Below are 26,189 nucleotides of genomic sequence, written 5' to 3' on the forward strand. Positions count from 1 at the left end.
GCATATGTATATACACTGTATATGTATGTGTATATGTATGTATATATGTATATATATATGTATGTATATGTATATATATGTGTGTGTGTATATATATATGTATATGTATATACTCAGCTCAATCAACGATCTTATTATCCTCTTATAGAAATCATATTATTGTAGCCACTATCAATTTTATTCTCAATTATCATATTATACCACATTATATTAGCTTTAATTTTTAATTATGAGGTCAACAGAACATTATTTTCTCATGGAAACCTCAATAAATAATATTCACAAACAAACAAACAAACATAACGTAAATTCTCCATATCCACCCATGGGTTTTTAAGCAAGAGTTGCATAAATCAGTTATGTAGGCTAAGTGTTTTTTATTTGAGCTTTGTAGAAACATGGTTACTCTACAGTCAATGTGATGGAAATAAATACATAGTCGCAGATTACCTGCTTTTTCCTGTACTATGGTGGTACTTTTCGGTTGTAAACAACAATTGCAAACGAAATGCGCGCTTCAGCGACCAATCCATTTGCCATGACCCTAGCATTAAGCTATTCTAGGCGTAAGGTGCCGGTGCGTATATCGATATATCATTGATATTCGTACGTTATTGGCTAATAGCCTATAAGCTGCCACGATTACTTATGTTTACGGTGAAAATAACTACATGTATGGACGATTGTTTGCATGAGTGTAAGGATATTACGCTATGCGTTAAAGTCTATCAAAACAATTATTTATTGGAAGGGGTCAGGTATAATTGCAGTGGCTCAAAACCTGGTCAGTTTCTGGGTCGTTTTGTAGGGGTGGAGCTTAATCCGGAAATACAAAAGCTTTAAAGTTAGTCGAACCACTGCAAACGTTTAGTTGTTGATAAATCGAGTAGTTATCTATTTGTTTAACAAAATATCACGTAAGCATCTTTTCCAAGCAAATTTTTAATTACAAATATGAGTTCTTTTAGCAAAATAACATAGAGTATTTACATAGCTGTTTATCGTAGTTTTTTCTTGTTAAGAATAAATGGTAACACGCTCACAAAACGGAAAAAATCTTCTCAAAAATACACCATTAGTTATTCTGTATTCGTTTATATTTGAAAAATAGTTATATATTTTTTTAATATGAATACACTTTTGTAAAGCGGTATTACATAAAATATTGAAAAGTTACGATTATGTTCTGAACAAAGAAAATGCATATTAAAACGGTTGTCCACTTTGTTACCATTCTGAGAGCCTAAAATGATTCTATTTTAATTCACTGTAAATATTAGTATTAGCATCTCGTTAGGCATTGATTGTAAAAATGAAGGCAACAGAAGACATCAGTTTTTTATCTTTACTGTATTTGCTGCAAGCACACACTTTTTTAACAACTAACTTTATATTACTACCAAGTCTCAACTGTAGGACATTTTGAAGCAACGACAGTATGTAGCTACCTAAGGAACAACCATTTAATTGTGTATCTCAAATTTTATTTGAACTTGTTACTACAATGGTGCGCTGTCAGTAGCACCGCCAGGCCTAGGCTGTATCTCATCTGTTTGGTTCACAAAAAGTGTAGGAGAGGAGGCAAGGTAAAGCAAGTTTTTGTAGTCTTCTGCAATGCAGGGCAGTTATATTTTTGGACTAGACAGCCTGCCTGTGATCAGTAGTCCTCAGTAGTCAGAGTCGCTTACTGCTTGCAATTTGTCTTAAAAAATTAATTGAAATGCACTGCATATTCATATTGCTTCAAGACCTCAGTGGGTCATCATGTATTCATAACTGACTTTTTGTATTCATCATTTCATCTTCTATATAGACCTACCTACAGGCCTCCCGTGCCTGTAGTCGGCAATCATGTCGGTAGGTTATCGAAGCCTCGATAGCTGAATGACATGATCGCTGACGACAGTCAACTTCTACGAGGAGCCTGAGGGCCTACCAAATATATATTTTTAATTGCAGTGCATTTAAGCATTATGCCGCTCCTTCTTGCCTCATTGTTAGACGAGTCTGAGCAAGCTATCAAAGCCCATGAAATCGAATATGGCAACAAGTTTTACACAAACCATGAGGACGGCATATTCAACAAGCATGAAAGACTTTTTGAAGGTAATCTCATATCCTTAAAGCACTTTTTCTTCACTGCCTAATTTGTGATCTTGCGTTAAAAATGAACATTTTATACCTCGGATATTTTAGTGTAATATTGATGTTGAAGTGTAACCTTGATTGTAAAATGTAGGCCTATGCTTGGTTGTTGTGCAATAGAAGTACATGTCAATAGTAGCTTATATGTTTTTATGCTGCAGTTTGATGGAGCCCTTTTTGGTTTATTTTTGTACCATGTGATCTATGACGTCACAGGCCCTACTTGAAGCAGAGTTGACACAATTTTCATCAGTTCACTAGCAACTCACACTGGATACACACCATCTAAGTCTCAGCAATAAAGGATTACTCTCTATAGACACTCAACTTTTAAGCTTAATTTGACGAAGTGGATATTCGGGTATATACAGACATGCAGTGGATTACGATCAAGCTTATAGTGCAGCCTTGATTAGAAGATATACATGGACTTCAGTGTACAAGCATTGGCATGCAATTGAGATGACATTAAAAATCATTGTATATATTAATAACTACAATCAAGCAAGCAATAAATGTATCAAGCATCATATACATGCAGCAGTTAGTTCCCAATTGAGTGTTAGCAATCAAGTAAGGCTAAAAACCTACAACGTCTTCAGCTAATGAATCTAAAAAATCTGTACCATGTTTCTTAATTTTAAAATTAAATTTTATCTGCTCTAATTTAGCAAGGTGAAGATATTTGGAGAGGTAAGAACGTCATCCATGACAGTCAAAGCTATTTATGTATGTATGGCGAAGAAAAAGAGTATGGCGAAGAAAAAGAGTATGGCTGCATGTACGGCCCTGAAAGACAGCAAACCCAGAAGGAAAAGTACAAAGAACAGCGGAGGGTAAGTTACCGGTACACCAAGAATATTTTACTCAGCCTATTATAAGGGATATTTTTGGACAGCAAAACTCGGTCATTGTATGTCCAATATATTTAGACAGGGCTATCCTTCCATGTCTTTGCAAATGCACAGATAGTATAGTATGGATTTTACATAGAGATGATGAATAATATTTATTACTTTTATGGATTTTAAATTGTTTTATTTCTGAAATAGCTATCTTGTAACAAAAGCATGCATGCACATTTATATTCTTGTAAGCCAAAATCAGAGAATGCAGTAAATCTAAGTCTACACTACTGTGAGGGTTGCGACATGTCTAAGCTGTATTCGATACTTTGCTTTCGGTCTCACAGTACATCAAAGTTCAAAAACATTTTCTCTTCTTTTATTCATCTACACTCTCATAGAAATTTGGTAGAATTGCAAAGAAACACAGACTTGATTGGAATGCTCAGATACCATATCCTTGACCCAATAGCCAGTGAAGTTTACGGCAATCTGTCTCATTTTTCTTGAGAATTTCTCATCGTGAGGCCTCACACATGCGCCAGATAGTATTATATCGCAGTTCACACCTTTGGTTAAACTTGGACGTAATATTTTATTTTACATTGAATATTTCACACCTAAAATTTGCAAAAACAATCATTAAAAGCAAGATAGAATGAAAGCTTATTTTGGAGCTCTGGCAACAAGGCCTTTGTTTGGACTCTTTTGCCAATTTAAATTTAGTTAGATTGTGCCCACAAATATAAATATGCTATACATGTGCATAAATTCATATATGTTGTCACATGGTGTCGATATACATAATTTACGTATTGTTTATATTTTTAGTCACAGAATCCAACAAAGAGACCGCATCCTCAAGACAATACATCTGATAGTAACACGGAGGTACTCACTCACATAACCAGCAATAAAATTTTAGGCAAATCGTGCAATATTAATTATGGTTAAATGTGGAATTTCATTGGTAGGCGAATCTTCAAGCCATTTATAGCCCTAGATTAGTAGCTAGAAAAACGTGAAGTTATAGTAGGATAATGCAGAAGAACCCCTTGTGTAGGCAGGATTAGGTTTCAGAAACAAATTATTTGCTGCCAACTGCGATATTTGTTAAGTTGCCTGTTCACACCCAGCCAAACGTTCAATGCCTCGAGCATTCTGATTTATAGCTCAAGATAAGGAGGAAACGCAGTGCTTGCTCAGGATGGGTAGGAGTAAGAGCAGAGGCTATGTGAGCTTCCATAGATGTGGGGAGCATCTACGAAACGCCACAAACGACAGCATTATAGATGTAACTCAGACACCTGATGTTACTTTCATACCTAACAGTCCGGTGAGTGGTAATATTCAGTAACTCAGTTTTAAAATTAGAACCCTGTTGCATGATGCTTTTGTGTCACTTTAGTGTAAGTGCTCAGTGTCTGAATTGGAGAAAGTTGTGCAGCGATGCTCCCAAGTCTTTGATTCCAGATTTGTAAAGCATATCAAATCGCTGGCATGCGTTTTGCTCCAAATCAAATCACTTAGAAGGGTGACTGCTCAGCTTTCAAATAAAATGAAATTAAAACCATCATCCACTATGTAATTGATGGTTTTAACTTGATTTAATTTACAAACTGGGTAATCCATTTTTATGGTGCTTTAATGCCAATCTCATGATTGGTGATTTGATGTAATGTGCAAATCTCTAATCAGGATTTGGGAGCATCTCTGGAGTTGTTATCAACTCTTTGAGAGATTGATAACAAGGTGCCACAACACCATCCGATTCATAGACTGAGTACTTGGACTAATTTCGCTGTTGTCTTGTACAAGTCAACTCTATGGGCTAAGTCAGTTGAGCAATGTAGGATTGGAGAAGATATATGAAGTCAGGAAATAATTGTGAAATAAAACTACTGTAAAAACAGTAATAAAGTCAGGAACTAGCAAAAGCAGATTTGTCCGGTTCTTTGAGATCGCCAAATTACCTTCCAGCTAATCACAATGTCCAATGTAACTTTCCAATCTACTTCATTAAATTAACAAATAGTATTCTTGTCAAAGTCAAAAATTGTCGCAAATAATGCCACTTGAATACTGCATTCACAGTACTTTACAAGTTCAAGGAGATGTAAATACACATGCTATGATTGTTTTTATTTTAGATCAAGGATCTCCAAGAGGAGTTTGCAGGGAGTAAGAAATGGCAGAGCAAAAATGCTTCCTGAGGCTTTCTAATACAAGCAATATCTAGATAGGCATAGAGCAAGGTTGTTCCCCATAGCTGTGGGTGAACTGGCAATGAAGGGAAGTCACGCCAGATGGCATCTGGCGTGCCCTCTACCTCATTGCCAATTCATCTGCAGCTATAGAGAACAAACTTGTTCTAGATAGGAATACTTTTATATGCAAAATCTCGAACTGTTTCAGCTTGTACTGTGCTCAATTTTGAGTGAATATATTGATCAAATTAAAACATACCTACATACATAAAACATTCAGGATTTTCAACACTGATTTTTTTTTACATAAACCATACTTATATTCACTTATTTTCACATATCTACATGTAGTATATGTAGCCCTTTTCTACTCTGTTATTCTGTTCTCATTTGTGCTTGTTAAAGGCCTTTTATGGCTTTGGTGCTGATGTGGTAGTAATTAAGTTATGTGCAACATTTTCTTTTTATATCAAATAAAGTAAAATTATTAAACTTTACGATTTATCATGATAGATTCGTCCGATAACTAAAACAACCTACTTCCCATCATTGTTCCAGTGGTCCATCACCAGACATTTTGTCATTGCGCATCGACTTTTCAAACAATGTATGTTGTACAACATCAGCAATGCCAATAGACATACATCATGCTGAAGGTTTTGTGTGTGCTGCCCTCTGATTTTCCAGAATTGGCTACATTGTGCTTGTGGAGGTAACGGGAAAGCTGCTAACAATGATGCACAACAATTGCCACATGCATTATTTATATTGGAGCAAGAAAATACATCATCATGCCAACAAAAAGAAAATATTTTTTGCTCAACAAATCAAGAAAATATTTTTGGTCACACAATGCTGTACATAAATAATAAATATATAAGCAAATTGACAAATGAATACCTACAGAGTGCGGTCATGTTCAAAATCTAAACAAAGTTAGTTGTTGGAGAAGTCGGTGTTTGTAGTAAAGATAAGATAGACTAATGTCTTCTGTTGCCTTTTCACAATCTTTGTCTTACGATACGCTAACATAAATAGTTACACTAAAATGAAATAGAATCTTCTTTAGCTCTCAGAATGGTAGCAAAGTAGACAATTGTTTCAATGTGCATTTTATTTGGTTAGAACATAATCACAAATATTCAATAACTTATATAATACCACGTTACATACATGTAAGTGCAATCATATTACAACGTATGTAAGACATTTTTCATACACACTGTATAAACGAATACAGAATAATTAATGATGTATTTTTGAGAAGATTTTTTTCCGTTTCGTGAGCATGTTACTATTTCGTCTTAACACGACAAAACTACGATAAACAACTATGTGAATACGTTATGCTAGTTTGATGAAAGATCTCATATTTTTAATTAAAGATTTGTCTAAAACGATGTTTATGCTTTATTTTGTTACAAAAAAATAATAAGATTACAGACTCAATTTCTAACCGACTAAACATTGGCACTTGCTTAAAACCTCGTCGCTTAGTGCCGACAAAACATTTGCATTTCCGGATTAAGCTCCACCTCTACAAAACGACCCAGAAACTGACCAGGTTTTGAGCCACTGCAATTATACTTGACCATTGGAAGGCATGATAAATGCATAGACCGAGATAGTGACAGGGCTAACAGCAGATGTTGATTGATAAGCATTACATGCCAACAGTCGCGTATTGAAGAAAACTCGCAAGAGTAGGGTGGGGACAACCCCTAGCTCTAGATCTCTGTGCTTTAACCAACGCTACAACCTGCTGAATCCAACAGGAGGGAGCTGAAACCAACTCATTTATGCTCTGCTGAACCCAACAGAGTGCGCTGAACCTAACGCTGCTGACTGTACAACCTGCTGAAACCAACAGGAGGGAGCTGAACCCAACTCGCTTCCGTTCTGCTGAAACCAACAGAGTGCGCTGAAACCAACGCCGTAACCTGTTGAAACCAACAGGAGAGAACACAACTCTTGTAAGGATAATTATTTAATTATCCTATTTATTTGTAGTCATTTTTTGTGAGCTTGCTGTTAGTGCCGATTATAAACGATATTTCTCCAACAATAACGACTTTATTATAGTAATACTAATCATGCATCCAATTCAAGAGTCACACCCAAGCTTAACTGCCTAAAAATTAGTGGCAGTATTTATATTACATAAGCGATTGGCCTAGAGATTGACGGTTATCGTTCAAACCGACCAATCATATCGTCTTGCTGACTGCCGAGTTTCTAAGAATTTTCACATACAGAACAATAAAAAATTATCCCTAGACAATGAGCCATTATAGCATAACAATAAAAACACTAACAAAAAGCCCAGGAAATTCTACATATACTGGGTAGCGAACAGTAAGTGTAAAAAACATTAAGACATATTTCGATAACGAAAAGGGCTAATTACAAAATCTTATCTCGAGAAAACGTAGAACAAAAACGGAAACAATATTGTTTAAGTAATCTTAAACCACTAACAATTAATTATAACAGAAACTTAGAATATTTTGACATGTAACCATGAACATAAAAAATGTCTTCCAATGAGTGAACGGTAAGAAATAAATTATAGAAGATTGTTCACTGCGTAAAAGCCTTAATAAATGGCGTCTGTTATCTTTTCTAGGTCATTCACTATCCCAGAAGTCTCTTCTCTATATATATATTGGCTACGTCACCTTTTCCCTTTGATCAGTTCACCATGTTTTTCTGCGCCGGGTGTCCAGAGCGCCTTGATGAGCCTGACGTCCATGGGACCGATAGCATCCAAATAAGACAACTCTTCGGAGTTATTCCTCCACGGTCTTTTTCATGGCCACCACTCCTTTCATAGAGTTTGTTCTTTAGAATATCTCGCTTTATTTTTACGTTTACAACACTATCCTCCCCTAAAACTTCATTCTGTCCCAGAATGGCATTACTTCTATGGCAGACATCTAAGCGGTAGTCCGGTAGGTGCTGACATAAATTAGTAGGCTGGGTTGGCGGAATAGTGCGATCCCCCAGCTTGGATATCTCTGTGTGATCCTGGAGCAGAGGGACGGGTTGCTCCATCACCTCTGAATCAGGAGGGCGATCCGTTGGCTTAGGCAGTTTTTTTCTGCATATTCTGGTGGTGCTTAGTCTAATATCACTTTCATATTGAATAGGGTTTCCCCCCTTGCACTCCATTTTAAATTTCTGGTTTGTCAGATACTTGCTGATGGTGCAGAGATTAGCATCTCTTGGTTTAAGTTTAGTACTGCATCCTTTCTCCGTGAAGAATGATTTCAATGAAGCTTTGGTTCCGACAGAAAAGGTGGTGGGTTCATCTTTCATATCATCTTGGATTCTCCACTTTTGTAGATAGAGCCTTGTACCTCCTTTATACAAATTGTGCGGCTTTAACTCCTCTACTGGCTTTTCAACCTCAGCTTTCTGTATCGGCCCCAGCCGATATGCTAGCTGATTAATAAGCGGTCTATCTTTCATAACCGAGACTTAATGTTTTACTACTTGGTGGCCACCAACATCACCTTTGCTGGAGCTGAACGTTTTCTGATGCTTTATCAGCGGTGTGTTGACTTGCTTTGGTTCCATTTCTGGCAGAGATTGCGTCCAACTGGGTAAATGTTCATTGAAGTGTTTGGGGCATTTAGTTCTATTGCAGTCCTTCTGAAACTGTTCTTGTCTTTCCACAGGCATACAGACGGCTACCTTTCTTCCAGAAGGTAGATGAATAAGTTTATTGCTTGTGTTCATCACACGAATATTGACCTCTTGCTCTGTAGGTTCACACAGCGATGTGACAACCTTCAAGCCCAAAACCTTGTGTAAAGTTTTAATGCAAGCTGGCCCTGGCGTCCACTTTCGACTAAGCCTCGCCAACAATAAGCATTCAGTAATTGGCGAAACAACTATGTTCCTTTTGACCTGCACATTCACCGAAAGGGGTTCTCCGTCCTCGGCGCAGCAGGCAACTTCAGTGCCCTTACAACGTAGCTGCGAATGACGGAAATCCATCTGACATTCTTGATCCTCCAAGAAGTCTAACCCTAGCAGAATGTGATTGTCCACATCAGATACTACAAACTGATGTTGCAGTTGTATCGGTCCCAGTCGAAATTTTAAATTCGTCATGCCTTCAAGCAAAATCTGCTGCCCATTTGCCAATATCCCGCTACCTCGCACAGGTAGCAACTTTGAGTAACATGAGCTAAGCAATGTCTCCAGCAATTTCTTCGGAAGTACGGACTTTGTACAACCACTGTCAAGTAACATGACAAATCTTTGTTGGTGAATCCGTACAGGAATGTAGTATGCACTGGTGAGCCAACATGCCTGTATCCTAAGTTTGCCCACATCACAAAGTTCAGGCAGTACGAGCATTAGTTTGCCTGAACTTGGTCGTTTCCCGATGGCTTTGGCTTATCACAGTAACGAGCAACGTGGCCTCTGCCATTGCAGTTGTAGCATCGAACTTCTCTCTGAGGCTGTTGGCTTCTCATTGTCGTCGATGTTAGCTGTGTCATCATTGCTTGCTGTGATGCCGCCATTTGCTTTTGCGTGTCCAACATCTGCTGCATAAACTTACTCTGCATTTCTGCAAAATGTTTGAGCAAAGCTGTTTGACTCATTTGCATTTGCTCTGTCAGTTCTTATTTTAATTGTTGGACATCTTCTAGCTCTACTCGGTGGACATTTGTATCATATTCTACCATATCCTGATACTTCTGATTAGTTTCTACAGCATCAGTCATGGTGCTGGGAGGAGATAAGCGTAGTGTCCAGGCCAGCTGTGAATTAGGCCGAATTGCTGCAATCAACTCACGCTTGGCTTGCTGGTCATGCTGATAGCTATCTAGCTCGAGGAAAGCCTTTTGAACTAACTTCTGTACCTTTTCAGCATAATGATATATGTTGTCCTTTGGCTTTAATTTCATAGATTTTAATATGGCGCTAGCTGTGTCTGTCCTGAGCCCATATTGTGCCTTAAGTTTATGGCAAACTTCTTCATAGGTATTGCCACCAACACCTCTGGTAGCTGGGCCTTTCAATGCCAATGTTAACCGTAGCCTACATTCTTCTTCACTCCACTGATTATGTTTTGCCACTGCTTCAAAACAATGCAAAAACTCTTCCACATCACTTGTGCCATCAAATGAAGGAGCAGGAATAGGCAGCATGGCTACTTTTGCAGGTATGTGCCCTCTTTCCATCATATTAGTGCATAAATCATATGGGCCGTCCTTACTTCTACTATTGCGCACCATGTTTGAATTTAAAAGGGTTTGAGAGAATTGCTTCACTATTATCCCACCGCTGCCACCAGTGAAGAAAACTCGCAAGAGTAGGGTGGGGACAACCCCTAGCTCTAGATCTCTGCGCTTTAACCAACGCTACAACCTGCTGAATCCAACAGGAGGAAGCTGAAACCAACTCATTTATGCTCTGCTGAACCCAACAGAGTGCGCTGAACCCAACGCTGCTGACTGTACAACCTGCTGAAACCAACAGGAGGGAGCTGAACCCAACTCGCTCCCGTTCTGCTGAAACCAACAGAGTGCGCTGAAACCAACGCCGTAACCTGTTGAAACCAACAGGAGAGAACACAACTCTTGTAAGGATAATTATTTAATTATCCTATTTATTTGTAGTCATTTTGTGTGAGCTTGCTGTTAGTGCCGATTATAAACGATATTTCTCCAACAATAACGACTTTATTATAGTAATACTAATCATGCATCCAATTCAAGAGTCACACCCAAGCTGAACTGCCTAAAAATTAGTGGCAGTATTTATATTACATAAGCGATTGGCCTAGAGATTGACGGTTATCGTTCAAACCGACCAATCATATCGTCTTGCTGACTGCCGAGTTTCTAAGAATTTTCACATACAGAACAATAAAAAATTATCCCTAGACAATGAGCCATTATAGCATAACAATAAAAACACTAACAAAAAGCCCAGGAAATTCTACATATACTGGGTAGCGAACAGTAAGTGTAAAAAACATTAAGACATATTTCGATAACGAAAAGGGCTAATTACAAAATCTTATCTCGAGAAAACGTAGAACAAAAACGGAAACAATATTGTTTAAGTAATCTTAAACCACTAACAATTAATTATAACAGAAACTTAGAATATTTTGACATGTAACCATGAACATAAAAAATGTCTTCCAATGAGTGAACGGTAAGAAATAAATTATAGAAGATTGTTCACTGCGTAAAAGCCTTAATAAATGGCGTCTGTTATCTTTTCTAGGTCAACCACTATCCCAGAAGTCTCTTCTCTATATATATATATATATATTGGCATGAAATTATGAATATATTATATTGAATATTTATATATTTATATATATATTGAATATATTATTATATATGAATATATTATGAATACATGAAATTGCCTCTATACTTTTACGTGTGCTTTTAGAAGAACAACGTGATGCAAAATTATTTTGCACCCAATCATACATCACTGTTGAATCTGCCAGTTTATTTTTGTTTCAATTATGTTCAGTTTATGTTTTTCTCAGCCCTGTGGCCTGCACTTCATACAGCTAGGAGCCTTGACTGTCAAAATAAAAAGTCGGTGGACCTGTTGATCTTGTAGATGTCTCCATTGGAGTGTGCGATGATGTTGATGATGAGTGATGAGGTACTCAGGTTGTTTGATTAGTGCAGGTGTTAGAGTGTTTGACTACTAAACTGAGTGTCACAAGTGTGAATCCAGTATGAAGCAATATTTTATCCCAACTTCTAACTGTGACTTCAGATAGATGGACATACACACTTTCATTATAACAAAAGCTAGTGGTACCTCGGCAGTCTAGTTTGGTTTGAGAGCATGACAGGAGTGTCAAATAAAAGGGCAGATAATAAGCATATGCACAATAGTTCTAACACATGGAAGGCAATTGGGTTACGCAGTAATTGGTGGGTTGGTCTTGCGGGCTGACAATCACGAGTTCAAATCATTTATGCTGCATTATTTTTTATAGGTCTTATAACCAATATAAATATGTTGACCCCAACATTTGGTGGGATATCAATATCTATTAAGCCCGGTTCCAATATATGCCGCAAAGCACCGGCAACAGCACCGGCAACAGCACTGCAGGCTATCAGAGATGAATTGTGAACCTACACGCCGGGTACCGCCGGTAGTTGCCGGCAGTCAACGCAAGAGTTTAGAGCTATTCAAATTTTGCGAGAGCCGCAGGCAAAACCTTCTCAAAGTGCACTGTACAGGTAAAGGTCAGCATTATCGAAACAGCATAGCGAGCGAACATTCTTTATTCGGTTATTAGCGATGCAGCTTTATGTGAACAGAAGCCACCGGAGCCTAGCGTCGCAAACGATTTGCTGCACATTATTACCGCCGGAGTCTCGCAGCCGATATGGGAAGCAGGCTTTAGGAGCACATGCTTTCTGCAGGCTCGTAATGTAAACATTATTTTAAAGCTAGTTGATTTTCTAAGTTTTGGCAAAGATAAGCAGGTAACAATAGCAAAGCAAATACTTATTAACCAGAGCATATAATAGAGGTGAGTGCTTACAATACGGGCTGTTCTTGCTACTCAACAAGGGTTTCTATATACATGAAGCATCATCAAATTTATCAACAACAATGTGACTGATGGGTATTACTTGTAATATTTACTATAATAAGAACCATGTCTGTCTGTATAAAAGCGCAGGGTTACATTTGAAAAAAGATTATATCACGCAGGATATGAACTCGCAGCGTTCTGCATCAATACCATGTGTGCTTCTTGTTCACCTTCCAGTAGTTTAGAATTATTGAGTATAGATGGTAGAGTAATTGTTTGTATTTTATTGGCACACATGATGATCTCTCATAGCTTACTAGACTGCCAGAGCCCTAGTTATTAATAAGGTAACAAGTTAGTCGGTGTGATCTCCTCCTGAATCCAAGTGACTAACTCTGGAGCTCATTGGTAAGATCTGTTGACTAGGTTTCCAGAATTATTCAATACATTGAAATTGGTAGCTATTCAAATTGATATTGAAATTCAATCATTTTGGTAAACATCTAATATTTAAAGGAACATATGGCAGTTTATGAATTTCTGCATGTGAACCGCAGCTGAACATGACAAGGTCGAATGTATGAACACATGCCAGACACAGTAGGAGAATAGTTGGGTCACCACATTTTTCTTGTAGCAGTGAATGAAAACCAGCTGTTAGTAACTAAAACAGTAGAAATAATTTTATGTCACTTTGGGTTTTCCTATCAATTAATAGTATTCAAGCACTGACTCATTGCAACAGGCTCTAGCCGTGCCCTTTTTGAGGCTAGCAAAACATTAATAACTAAATAAGTAACGTTTTTGTTTTTATAACGATACAGCATCCTGATGGAGTCATCTACTCCTTTTATAAAGAAATTTCAAGGTGAGTGTATGAAATCATAAAGTGCACCTAGTTACCATTTTATTTTTAGTTATAATATTTATATCATCTCCAGTAACTGTTACCGTTTGTGTCCATTCACTAATTCTGGTACTCTCTGGAGCCAGAGGTTTTAGCTAATAGCTAAATACTATACCGTCTTATGGTATATTTTATTTTGTTATATTTCTTGTGCATGCTGTATTATTGTTTTATCAGATAAATTATGTATAAAGTTTTCACCATATTCTTGAATATTAATGTAAGTCATTTTACTTATTTATTTCATTCATTTTATTTATATTAAAGTCTCAGCTCAGAGTATGTTGAATAGTTAAATCCTGATAAATTGTAGTTACATGGTAATCTATAAATATGCTGAATTTCTGACGCCAGAGCAAAGAGGGGCAGTGGGAATACTCCTCATGCATTACTCTCACATGGTATGGAAAAACTCAGTCTAAGTGTAGGGCCATGCAAGCTGCTCACAGGTTTAAATACTTGCCTTCCTTTATAAAGCCGCTGACAGTTACCCTATCAGCTGCTACACCTAGTCTGATGTCAAGGTCAAAGATTAAACATAATATTTTTTTATGTAATTCAAAATTCTTTACAGCAGTCAGCATGCAAAGATCCTGGTCAGCTGTGTGATGTCGGCAGCAGTTCAGCTCTAACCTGAGTCATTGTTAATAACTTATGCTGACCCAGTGACTCTTTTTTAGTTGATTAGCAACCCATTCGTATGTTTGAATAGCAAAATTGTTCAGCCTGTTCAGCTATTGATAGCCTGTTTTCTTTACCCGAGCTATTGAGGATCTAAACATCTAGTAGTCAGGTGCTGATGATGTATAGAGCAAATCTTGGCTAACATTTGAACAAGCAAGTACCATGTCAAAGTTATACTGCAACATATAGACAAGAGAGTGAGAGATGTAGTAAGAACTTCAACAACACAGTTTAATGGTAGACTTATAGTTGAGGTAAATAATATATTACTTACTCTTTATTCATAGGAATATATGAAAAAAACTGAGCTAGTAATAATATTAGTCACTTTTCTTACATGCATAGAGTTCACTTTTATTATGTTCTACAATCCTTTATATACAGTAGTTCTGTTAAATAAGGAACATTCCAGAAGGAAAGTCATGTGATCAATAAATATTATCATTATATAACTCTGTTGGCTCTTTTATACTACAGTTGAATTGTGAAACCACGCCATGAATATTTACAGTGCGTTTAAATCCTATATTTACATACCAAGATACATACCAAGATAATCTATAGAAACACTAAAATTAATACTACTTGTTTATGTGTATAATGCAAAAACAATATATTGTTTTAAGACAGTTTCCGGTATTGGCAATAATATGTTATTACATAATTGTTGCAGATGTGCAGATCATGTACAATGATATATGATCATTAAAGATGTGTGTATCATGGGTATAAATGTATTTTTATAATATATTTTGGATGTTGGAGTCGTTAACATTGAATATTTCACAAAGAATATTTCCATATTTACTATTTACCATTTTTAATATCACCACACGCTCTCAGTATGGAGTGCCTTGGAACGGGAGGATTCTCCAATGAACTAGTAATGAGAGTGCCATCAGTGCTGTTTGATGACACCGATGATTCATCTTTCACTTTTTCTAAAAAAAATGATTGGATTTATTTGTGCTTTCAAGCTACATTACTTATGTTTTCTGGTGAAAGTGAAAGCAGAGGAAAGTCTGGAGGTAAATAATGAAAGTGTTCATAAAAGTAAAAACTAATAAACATGCAAAACTTCAGATTATTTTTTTTGCTGATGGTTACATCATTTCCATCTTTTCCATACACACCTCGGCCTTTCATCTCCTCACTACCATGTGTATTCTCAGCATATTGCATATCTATTGCAAGGTCATCACAGCTTTTTACTTGAGCCTGCGTGGTTTCAGATTCAGAAACTTTCTGGGTATTACGTGCTTTGTCCCTCATTGCATAAGCATCGGCACTTGCTGTGCATGAGCTGTTAGACTCTGCCTGATTAGTGTCGCTAGCTTTCACAACAGAGTCAGTATTATCCCTAGAAGTGAGAACGTTTGATGGTGAGCTCCCCTCTGCATAATTTGATGAGGTTAACTGAGGAATAGCTACATCCCTAGCTAGGCTAGAAAAATCTTCAGAGGCTATAGTATCAGAATTGTCTAGAGTAACCCCTCCATTTATATCATCCTGATCATGACATCCTTGGACACTCCTGGCTGTTTGGATGTCAACATCCCCCTCCTCTAACTGGTAAATAGCAAACGGATCTGAGAAAGACCGAGTAATGTCTAACTCATCAGAATCAACAGATGACAGCGCATGTGGTGTAGACTCGACTGCTTCAATCTGTATTTTTCCTCGATTTTCAACAGTGTGAGGAGGTGATTCACTGAGATTAACCGCCACCTGAAACGAATTGGCAATACACACTGTCAGCAACAGTCAAATTTCATGTTTGAGATATTTCTTGGCGATCTTATTCTTCTTGCTATGACTACACACAGTGAGCACTGAAGAGAGTACTGGTCAATGAGTGTCAGGTTCATAACTTCCGACTTTTTAGGAAAAAAAACAAACTGCTATCACTTCTAGGGCGCTTTCAGATTCCCTACACGTTGTGGGTATGTGTACATGTATATGGCACATGGGTGGCATTTTATTCCAATTGAATACTCCTTACGACTGCAGAAAAAATATGGTAGTTTTTTCACTTGATTAAGGTACAAAATGTTACGTTACAACCAAGTTGCGTAGCCTCATCAGCATGTGGAATGCATTTATCTCTACGGCCAATTATTGAAAAATATAGCTCAAGATATTCATCAATAGTTTAATGTTTATAGGCTATGCTAACTGCTCTGGTGTAACATCAGGGCAAGCCAGGACTTTCTTTTCAAACAAAGCCCCCACATCAAGCATCTTAATAGGTAAATTTCAGTAGTTTGAACATTCTATTTTGTGCTGCATTTAGTTCGATTTAGATGAATTTTTGTTAGCTGTGAAACAAAAAGCTCTCACAACTATGATATGTAGCATTTGTTAGACTCAATGGAGGCTTCACATTAAAGGTTCATGTCAAGTTTTTAAAGATTTTATTACAATGTGAGGATACTGTTCTATCTTGAGATTTCATTTACTGTCTCAAGTGATCTGACTGTCAGGATGTTTAAAGATATTTAAAGGCGAAAAAACTTGATCGCAGTTCAAATGCTCAGAAAGAAAAAACGCACCCAGATTTCCTCAAAATGGCATTAATAGTCGTGCATATTTTTTATATGTGATATGTATACGTTCACACCAGCATTGGGTAATCATACGTTCACACCAGCATTGGGTACTCATATGTTTACACAGCATTTAGAGGAAAACAATGGGACAAATTCTAACCAAAATATCTTTAAATCATTTGAAATATCTATAGCAGTGTACGTATCTGGGACTATACTTGAAGTTTTATTTAAACAATCCTGAGCAAATACAAAATAAAACATATGTCACTATATATAGAGATGTGTAACACTGCAGATTGAATGAACAGCCAATGTCACAACGAGAGGGACAAACATGAAGTGCGACTATTGACGTCATTTTTGAAAAAGTGATTTTCTTCTGAGCATTTTAAATGCGATCAAATTTATCAAGTTATGTTAATTTTAATCTTGAAACATCCTGGCAGTCAGATCACCTAAAACGGTACAGAGAATCTCAAATGATAAAAGATATCTAGACTTTCTAATAAAATATTTTGAAATATGATGCTAGTAAGCGATCAATGAAAGTAATCTAGACTTGCACACTACGCTTACTGCTTCTAGCGAGCTGCTCTTCCTTGTGTTAGTCTAGCAAAACATTATCGAATTAATTGTTACATGATATACCTTACCCGCCTTAGCTTATTATGGCATAGACTTATTATGGCAATAACTTACTTAACAAGTTGTATACCATTACTGTTAACAAACTGTAGATTTCACCTTAGTTGGTGGTCTTTAATACTTCTGAAAAACTCAGATTTTGCCCCCAAGTGAACAATAGTCTAGAGACACCTCATTTAATACTCTAACATAGAATTCAATTCTTTTTTTAAAAATTACAGATAAATAATTTATAGATAGGCTAACTTTCAATATTATTTGCGTTCAACAAAGTTTACATAAGTTGGTAAAGCACAATGTTCAAATACTATTTGACTAAGAAAAATGTAACTAGCAGTTGTGACAGAGCTAAAACATAAGTTAATCATGTAAAATGTATCAAATAGTTTGTAGCTCTGAAAGTTTCAAGTTAATTACAAAAGATACATGAACGCTACGTTTTTTGCGGCGTTAAGAAGAAAAGCAACAAATGACAGCCACTGACTTACATTTAAAAAATGTGTCAAAATGTGTAAGAGTTGAGGCTGTTGTGGCTAGACACACGAAATAACGCGTCACATTGACAAATAAATGGACGAGTGCGAATTAGCCTTTACCAGGCGAAGGCCATGACATTCTTGTTAGATTTTTTATTATCATTAGTTGTTATTATTAGCGTTTTTAAGGAAATTTTGTTGTGTAAGTTTTACTGTTGGTTTGGAAAGAGAATAAATTGATTGGTTAAAAAAGGTCAGACTTTACAGAATCCAGCTAGTTTTTTTCTGCCTTAACAACAACAACTTAAAAGCATACTATATAAAACATGTAATATAATTATTAGGTTAACAAAACTGTGTTTTGCCAAATAAACAACGACATTGATTCAAATTGTCTTTGTAATTTATTCAAATATCCATTCGCATCTTACTGACACTTAACAATGACTGAACAATGCGTGCAGAGTTATTGAAATTAATAATAAATGCCTGTTCAATAAATCAATAAAGGTCAGTATTACCTAAGGTATTGAAGAAACGGAATTGTTATCCATTTCAGTAGGAAGTGTTTGCACAGAACTATCACCACTAGTGCCACTGCTATACCGTTCTAGATCTCCGCAGGCAGAAAAAGTAGATTAAGGCCGGTCATACGGAGCAAATTAAGGCCTGTCATACAGAGTAAGTTAAAGCCTGTCATACGGAGTAAGTTAAGGCCTGTCATACGGAGCAAGTTAAGGGCTGTCATACAGAGTAAGTTAAAGCCTGTCATACAGAGTAAGTTAAAGCCTGTCATACAGAGTAAGTTAAGGCCGGTCATACAGAGTAAGTTAAAGCCTGTCATACAGTGTAAGTTAAGGCCTGTCATACGGAGCAAGTTAAGGGCTGTCATATAGAGTAAGTTAAAGCCTGTCATACAAAGTAAGTTAAAGCCTGTCATACAGAGTAAGTTAAGGCCGGTCATACAGAGTGAGTTAAAGCCTGTCATACAGAGTAAGTTAAGGCCGGTCATACAGAGTGAGTTAAAGCCTGTCATACAGAGTAAGTTAAAGCCTGTCATACAGAATGAGTTAAGGCCTGTCATACAGAGTGAGTTAAGGCCTGTCATACGGAGAGCTAAAAGCTACTAAAACTGATAGTAGCTATTTACTATAAATACTATTTACTGTGTGTGTGAACTTGTAGCTGTCATAGATAGATTTGCTGGAGCTCACCCTATAAATTTTTACTTGCATTCACAAACATGAATTAATGCAATGTCCGTAGTCATGTATTTTAATAGTCATTTTATTGCACTAGTGCTTTAAAAAAATTTCGAAAAAGATTAAATGTCCAGTAAACTGATGCAAATAGAAACAATCACATTAACTATTTGCAACTGTAATTACATCGCCAAGCTACTTCATTCTTTTTGCTGAATTACGATGATCTTAAACATTCCAAGTAGATAAGGAGGTCAGGCTGACAAAGTTGCTCATGCTCACCGCATTGCTGGAGTTTCAGCCGTGTCAGTAAGTTCAACATCACTGTTCCCAGAGGAATCGGAGAGAATATCGGCAGAAGATCTATCTACAGCGTTCTCTACTGCACTGTCTGTGATGGGGCAGCAGCCTACGCGTGTTTCTCCAAGATGGTTCCTATCCATTGAATGCCTGCTCGCTACAGTGCATATAAATAGTTATCAGTATCTGCAGAATTAAGCCGTTCTATAAACTTTAAAGTCCAATTATACTGTAGAGTATATTATTGAAGTTTCCAAGGCATTGAAACCCAGAAAGAACGCAAAAGAAACTCTACTTTAAAATATTCTACTGCCCCAATATGATGTTTCCTCTCCATGCTGTTATTACATTGACAATAAATGAATATGTATTCTGTGCTGTAATATCTACGGACAAAATGAAGTAACTTATTAGCTTCCACTTCTTATTTCATTATAATTTATTATTAACACAGAATTCAAATAAACACCTAACTTTACCCGATAATAAGTAACTTAAAACTCAAGTAAGCACCAAACTACCACATAATAATTAACATAACACTCAAGTAAACACCAAAATCTACCAGATAATCATTAACATAACATTCAAGTAAACACCACACTACCAGATAACAATTAACATAACATTCAAGTAAACACAAAACTCTACCAGATAATAATTAACACACCTTTCAAGTAGACAAAAACCTGCCAGATTACGTTGCTTACCATCATAAGGAATGATTGTCGGTTTAAACATCAATGTACCACAGATGTGGTCATGTGGCGTTCAACCAATTAATTGACAGCTAACAGTCAGCCTGGAACAAACAGGAAAGCAGTTCATCAAATGACTTACCACGATATCACCTGAAGACTCAATGTACTACAGATGGTAAAAAGATGGCCTAGGAAAGGTTGCTCTCGTAAACCTTTACTAACCTTTGTCTGTTTGCTAAGGAATCAAAAGGGATTCTCTAGTTGCCTGGTGAATGGAATTCATACACTGAATGCAATTCAAATATTTACTACAACTGTGGTTATCTGAACGGACAAACTATAAGTCCGACTGCTCATCAACTGTACCGCCAACATGACATGAGATGAACTGTACTAGCTTTACGCTACAACTAGCATATTTGGATGTTGCTCCTTCTTTTCATGACTGAGAAGACTTGAAAGTCAACGTGTAATAACCCCACACGATGCTAGAAACTAGTTATGCTTGCATCAATGATCAGTAAAGATCTCCTGGAAGTCTCTTGTAAGTAAAAAAATCAGCCATACAGATGACTGGCTTGCTCTGGTCTACACATCAGGATAAGATCCTTGAAGCAGTAATTTTGAATAGTGACTAACATTCTATGTAGATTAGCAAGATACTATTCATGTGTTCCAATTAATAGCCGAATTTGTACCATTTGACAATTTATACCATGTGCGCTTTCGTGCTATATCATGTACATAATGCTATATCATGTATATAATGCTATGCATTATATTATAACCAGTGTAAACCAGAGTTTTTCAGTTTAGTAAAAACTAGTGGATAGTCATTTTAGGAAAGCAGATGGCTTGCAAGTCTGGAGGCAAAAAAGAAAACACAAGAATATTGAATGAAAAATTCCGGTTCTCTCTTTTATGATGAGCATCACAGACATTGAAAAGAAACGCATATTCAGCCTTTATGCATATTCTGTTTCAAAAATTAAATCCTTACGCTATAAAAAAATTATACAAGACACTCTCTGACCAAAACTGATGGATGATGCCGATAGATTTCTCAGGACAATTGCAGTAAATTGTTTAACAAGTTCACAGAAGCATTGTTTTAATATAATAATTTGGTAAAACATTGTGTACTCCAGCCATGTTACATACTAGTTGTATTCAATTTGGCAAGCATTTTTAGTGAACCTACTACTGCCATAAACTAAAATGTATAAACATGTTTAGACCGAATTATTTGCATAATAAAATGCTGTCACGAGAATTCATTATATTTAATATATGCTCAATTTCAAAATATATTCAGCGGAAACAACCCACAATAACTTTCAAAGTGCCTATTAAGGTTACCAACCGCAAAGGGCAGTGTGACAAACGGGACTACAAATCTTACCCGAGTTTAGCCTTCTCTATAACTTGCTTCATAGGAAGAGATAGTTGACCTAAGAACCGGAGAAGAGTGGGGCGAGCAGTGGTGAATCGATCCTTTACTTTCATAAAAAGAGTGTCTGATGGCAGCGCAGTAAAATGGAATATCAAAAAGACAAGTAAAGTGTTAGCAGTAGTAACTAGTAACTTAATGCTAACTGACACTGCAGTCAGCATATACTCATTATCTTGAATTTCTTGCTGAACCAACATTGGATAGCCCACCTGCTCCGTCATCGAATCAGTTATCGGAAAATCACTGCAACTTTAGAAGCAGGTTAGAGAGATGTTTTGAAATCCTCTACTATGTTGCATGGGACTGTCAACTGTAAAGCTACATTTAAGTTAATTAATGTTTCTAAATGCTCTATTGAGCTAGATGGAGTTGTCATTTAGGAAACTATGGTAAAACCTATATTATAACACCACATTGATTTAAACGCCACCTCTAATAGAAGCCAATATAAAAGGGTTGAAAAATACAACGTAACCGTCTATTTGAACATCACTTCTAATAAAATGCAACTGTAGTGGAATTGTTGAAAAATAGAGCGACATAGCATTCAAATAAAGGTATTACGGTATATTCATTTGAATATCATCATTTTTTTTAAATGCTCTACGGAGTTGGACAGTATTCAAATGCTATTTGACTGTAATCCAATTTGAAGAGAAATTTATATTTCTAACAGTAATAGTCTATTTCAAATACATGTACTACAAGAATGTACCTCATTGTGCCACCTTGGCTCAGTTGTATTGTCGCAAACAGATGTCCTAAAATCCTTGTAGTGGTAAGAGAGAGCAGGTTGAGACCTATCCTGTCCTAGCTCTACTCGTATTTTTACATAAGGGTCAGGATTGAAGAACATGCCCTTTCTCACATGAGTAGCCTCAATGTCTGCATACAATGGATCTTAGAGATTATGCATGATCTTGACAAGGTGTATTTTATGCCTTCAAACATGTTATCACTACGTTAGTGAAAACATTTTAAATGCTGAAGAACAACACCTGATAAACAAACAGTCCAATGACAGCAGTCAGAAAGTGACCACAACGACTTGACACGTGAGTAACATTATGACACTACATGTAAGCAAGCAGACAGCCTAGCAACAGTTAACCTACCTTCGATTGCTAGATGCACTATTTCTGCCTCACTGTCCATGGATGTCTGACCCCATAGACCACTCTACAACAAAATTGTATGTAGCAACCTTGAAGGTGCTGGGTACATCCTCTTATCGCTATAGTGAGATCTCAACAATAGGTTAATGTAAACAGAAAACTTATTTCTTACACCAGAAGAAGAGGCCAAAGAATTCCTGACTAGAATTGGCTCTGTAACAGCTCTCAGATTTCCAGTGTTACCATGGTAATACCGAAAACATATTCTTGTTTCAGCTAAAAGATATAACACGAACGGAGTAAAATACTTAGTATCTATGTAATCTAGTGGTATAATGTAAAAGAAATCTACGTAATATTAAAAAATTAATTTGTGTACATAAAGATAAATATTTTATTCATGTTATGCTAAAGATCTATCTGTATTTTTAAAACAATTGTGTCAGATTGTGCAAAAGTTTGAAGAAAGCATAGGAGTAGGAAGCGGACTGAATATGAACATACGTTCTGTGACTACGGAGGCTATTCTATTAAAAGGCCAGACAAGATCTCCTTTTTTGCTGCCACTCACGCCACGATTCCTGTAGTCAAGTCATTTTCCAGGATGAGCTTGATCTAAATATAACAGAGGATATGCCAGTTTAACTGTGGATAAATGTTAGATGCATTTTATCATGAGTGGAAGGTTGCTGACATCAATTCCTAAATACTCAGGCTGCAATAACCTTCATAGCTTGGTCCTTTAAATTTAGATACATTGCTAGGTACTCGACAAAGACCATTTTAAAACACCCTGTTACAGAAAACATGACTATGACCTACAGATAAGCATTCAGGAAACATAATAGCAAAAGCTCAAGCTTCTGTAACCTCTTTCCAACCAGCAACATCAACCACAATAAGCTAATTAGCTCAATTGGAGCATTTCTAGCATGTTTGGTTGAAATTGGAAATTTACATTTTTCAGTTTTGTCAGACGTTTGTAAAATTCTTACAGTAGGCTTATTTGCGCAATTTGAGCATTTCTAGCATGTTTGGTTGAAATTGGAAAATTACATTTTTCACTTTTTTCAGACAATTGCAATATTCTCACAATAAGCTAATTAGCTCAATTGGAGCATTTCTAGCATGTTTGGTTGAAATTGGAAAATTACATTTTTCAGTTTTGTAAGACGTTTGTAATATTCTCACAATAAGCTAATTAGCTCAATTGGAGCATTTCTAGCATGTTTGGTTGAAATTGGAAATTTACATTTTTCACTTTTGTCAGACGTTTGTAATATTCTCACAATAAGCTAATTAGCTCAATTGGAGCATTTCTAGCATGTTTGGTTGAAATTGGAAATTTACATTTTTCAGTTTTGTCAGACGTTTGTACTATTCTCACAATAAGCTAATTAGCTCAATTGGAGCATTTCTAGCATGTTTGGTTGAAATTGGAAATTTACATTTCTCAGTGTTGTCAGACGTTTGTAATATTCTAGCAATAAGCTAATTAGCTCAATTGGAGCATTTCTAGCATGTTTGGTTGAAATTGAAAATTTACATTTTTCAGTGTTGTCAGACGTTTGTAATATTCTCACAATAAACTAACTAGCTCAATTGGAGCATTTCTAGCATGTTTGGTTGAAATTGAAAATTTACATTTTTCAGTTTTGTCAGACGTTTGTAATATTCTCACAATAAACTAATTAGCTCAATTGGAGCATTTCTAGCATGTTTAGTTGAAATTGGAAATTTACATTTTTCACTTTTGTCAGACAATTGCAATATTCTCTCAATAAGCTAATTAGCTCAATTGGAGCATTTCTAGCATGTTTGGTTGAAATTGGAAATTTACATTTTTCAGTTTTGTCAGACGTTTGTAAAATTCTTAAAATATGCTTATTTGCGCAATTTGAGCATTTCTAGCATGTTTGGGTGAAATTGGAAATTTACATTTTTCAGTTTTGTCAGACGTTTGTAAAATTCTTAAAATATGCTTATTTGCGCAATTTGAGCATTTCTAGCATGTTTGGGTGAAATTGGAAATTTACATTTTTCAGTTTTGTCAGACGTTTGTAATATTCTCACAATAAACTAATTAGCTCAAGTAGAGCATTTCTAGCATGTTTAGTTGAAATTGGAAATTTACATTTTTCACTTTTGTCAGACAATTGCAATATTCTCTCAATAAGCTAATTAGCTCAATTGGAGCATTTCTAGCATGTTTGGTTGAAAATGGAAATTTACATTTTTCAGTTTTGTCAGACGTTTGTAAAATTCTTACAGAAAGCTTATTTCCGCAATTGGAGCATTTCTAGCATGTTTGGTTGAAATTGGAAATTTACATTTTTCAGTTTGGTCAGACGTTTGTAAAATTCTTACAGTAGGCTTATTTGCGAATTTGAGCATTTCTAGCATGTTTGGTTGAAATTGGAAATTTACATTTTTCACTTTTGTCAGACAGTTGCAATATTCTCACAATAAGCTAATTAGCTCAATTGGAGCATTTCTAGCATGTTTGGTTGAAATTGGAAATTTACATTTTTCAGTTTTGTCAGACGTTTGTAAAATTCTTACAGTAGGCTTATTTGCGAATTTGAGCATTTCTAGCATGTTTGGTTGAAATTGGAAATTTACATTTTTCACTTTTGTCAGACAATTGCAATATTCTCACAATAAGCTAATTAGCTCAATTGGAGCATTTCTAGCATGTTTGGTTGAAATTGGAAATTTACATTTTTCAGTTTTGTCAGACGTTTGTAATATTCTCACAATAAGCTAATTAGCTCAATTGGAGCATTTCTAGCATGTTTGGTTGAAATTGGAAATTTACATTTTTCACTTTTGTCAGACGTTTGTAAAATTCTTACAATAGGCTTATTTGCGCAATTTGAGCATTTCTAGCATGTTTGGTTGAAATTGGAAATTTACATTTTTCAGTTTTGTCAGACGTTTGTAATATTCTCAGAATAAACTAATTAGCTCAGTTGGAGCATTTCTAGCATGTTTAGTTGAAATTGGAAATTTACATTTTTCACTTTTGTCAGACAATTGCAATATTCTCTCAATAAGCTAATTAGCTCAATTGGAGCATTTCTAGCATGTTTGGTTGAAATTGGAAATTTACATTTTTCAGTTTTGTCAGACGTTTGTAATATTCTCACAATAAGCTAATTAGCTCAATTGGAGCATTTCTAGCATGTTTGGTTGAAATTGGAAATTGACATTTTTCACTTTTGTCAGACGTTTGTAATATTCGCACAATAAGCTAATTAGCTCAATTGGAGCATTTCTAGCATGTTTGGTTGAAATTGGAAATTTACATTTTTCACTTTTGTCAGACAATTGCAATATTCTCACAATAAGCTAATTAGCTCAATTGGAGCATTTCTAGCATGTTTGGTTAAAATTGGAAATTTACATTTT

General features: G+C 36.0%; 2 protein-coding genes and 1 pseudogene across 3 annotated transcripts; 1 reads left to right on the forward strand and 2 right to left on the reverse strand.

Annotated features, from left to right (window-relative positions):
* Positions 1-823: 823 nt before the first annotated feature.
* On the forward strand, positions 824-5,694 carry LOC137403754 (uncharacterized). Of its 2 annotated transcripts, none has more exons than XM_068089781.1 (6): positions 824-917; positions 1,960-2,106; positions 2,817-2,981; positions 3,822-3,881; positions 4,163-4,326; positions 5,141-5,694. In XM_068089781.1, exons 2-5 carry the CDS (start codon positions 2,029-2,031, stop codon positions 4,226-4,228), a joined length of 369 nt encoding a protein of 122 aa, XP_067945882.1. In that variant the 5' UTR covers positions 824-917; positions 1,960-2,028; the 3' UTR covers positions 4,229-4,326; positions 5,141-5,694. The 2 variants fall into 2 exon arrangements, with proteins under 2 accessions (XP_067945882.1, XP_067945883.1); XM_068089782.1 differs by having other exon boundaries at positions 861-917; positions 2,002-2,106.
* An 8,861-nt stretch (positions 5,695-14,555) lies between these two features.
* Positions 14,556-17,244, reverse strand: LOC137404978 (uncharacterized). Its single transcript, XM_068091206.1, has 3 exons — positions 17,221-17,244; positions 15,468-16,062; positions 14,556-15,275 (listed from the first exon to the last, which is right to left on the reverse strand). The coding sequence occupies exons 1-3, from the start codon at positions 17,242-17,244 to the stop codon at positions 15,142-15,144; spliced, it is 753 nt and encodes a 250-aa protein (XP_067947307.1). The 3' UTR covers positions 14,556-15,141.
* A 93-nt stretch (positions 17,245-17,337) lies between these two features.
* On the reverse strand, positions 17,338-23,610 carry LOC137404980 (E3 ubiquitin-protein ligase HECW1-like; annotated as a pseudogene).
* Between the last annotated feature and the right edge of the window lie 2,579 nt (positions 23,611-26,189).

Source organism: Watersipora subatra, chromosome 9, assembly GCF_963576615.1.
Source record: "Watersipora subatra chromosome 9, tzWatSuba1.1, whole genome shotgun sequence".
Taxonomy (NCBI): domain Eukaryota; kingdom Metazoa; phylum Bryozoa; class Gymnolaemata; order Cheilostomatida; family Watersiporidae; genus Watersipora; species Watersipora subatra.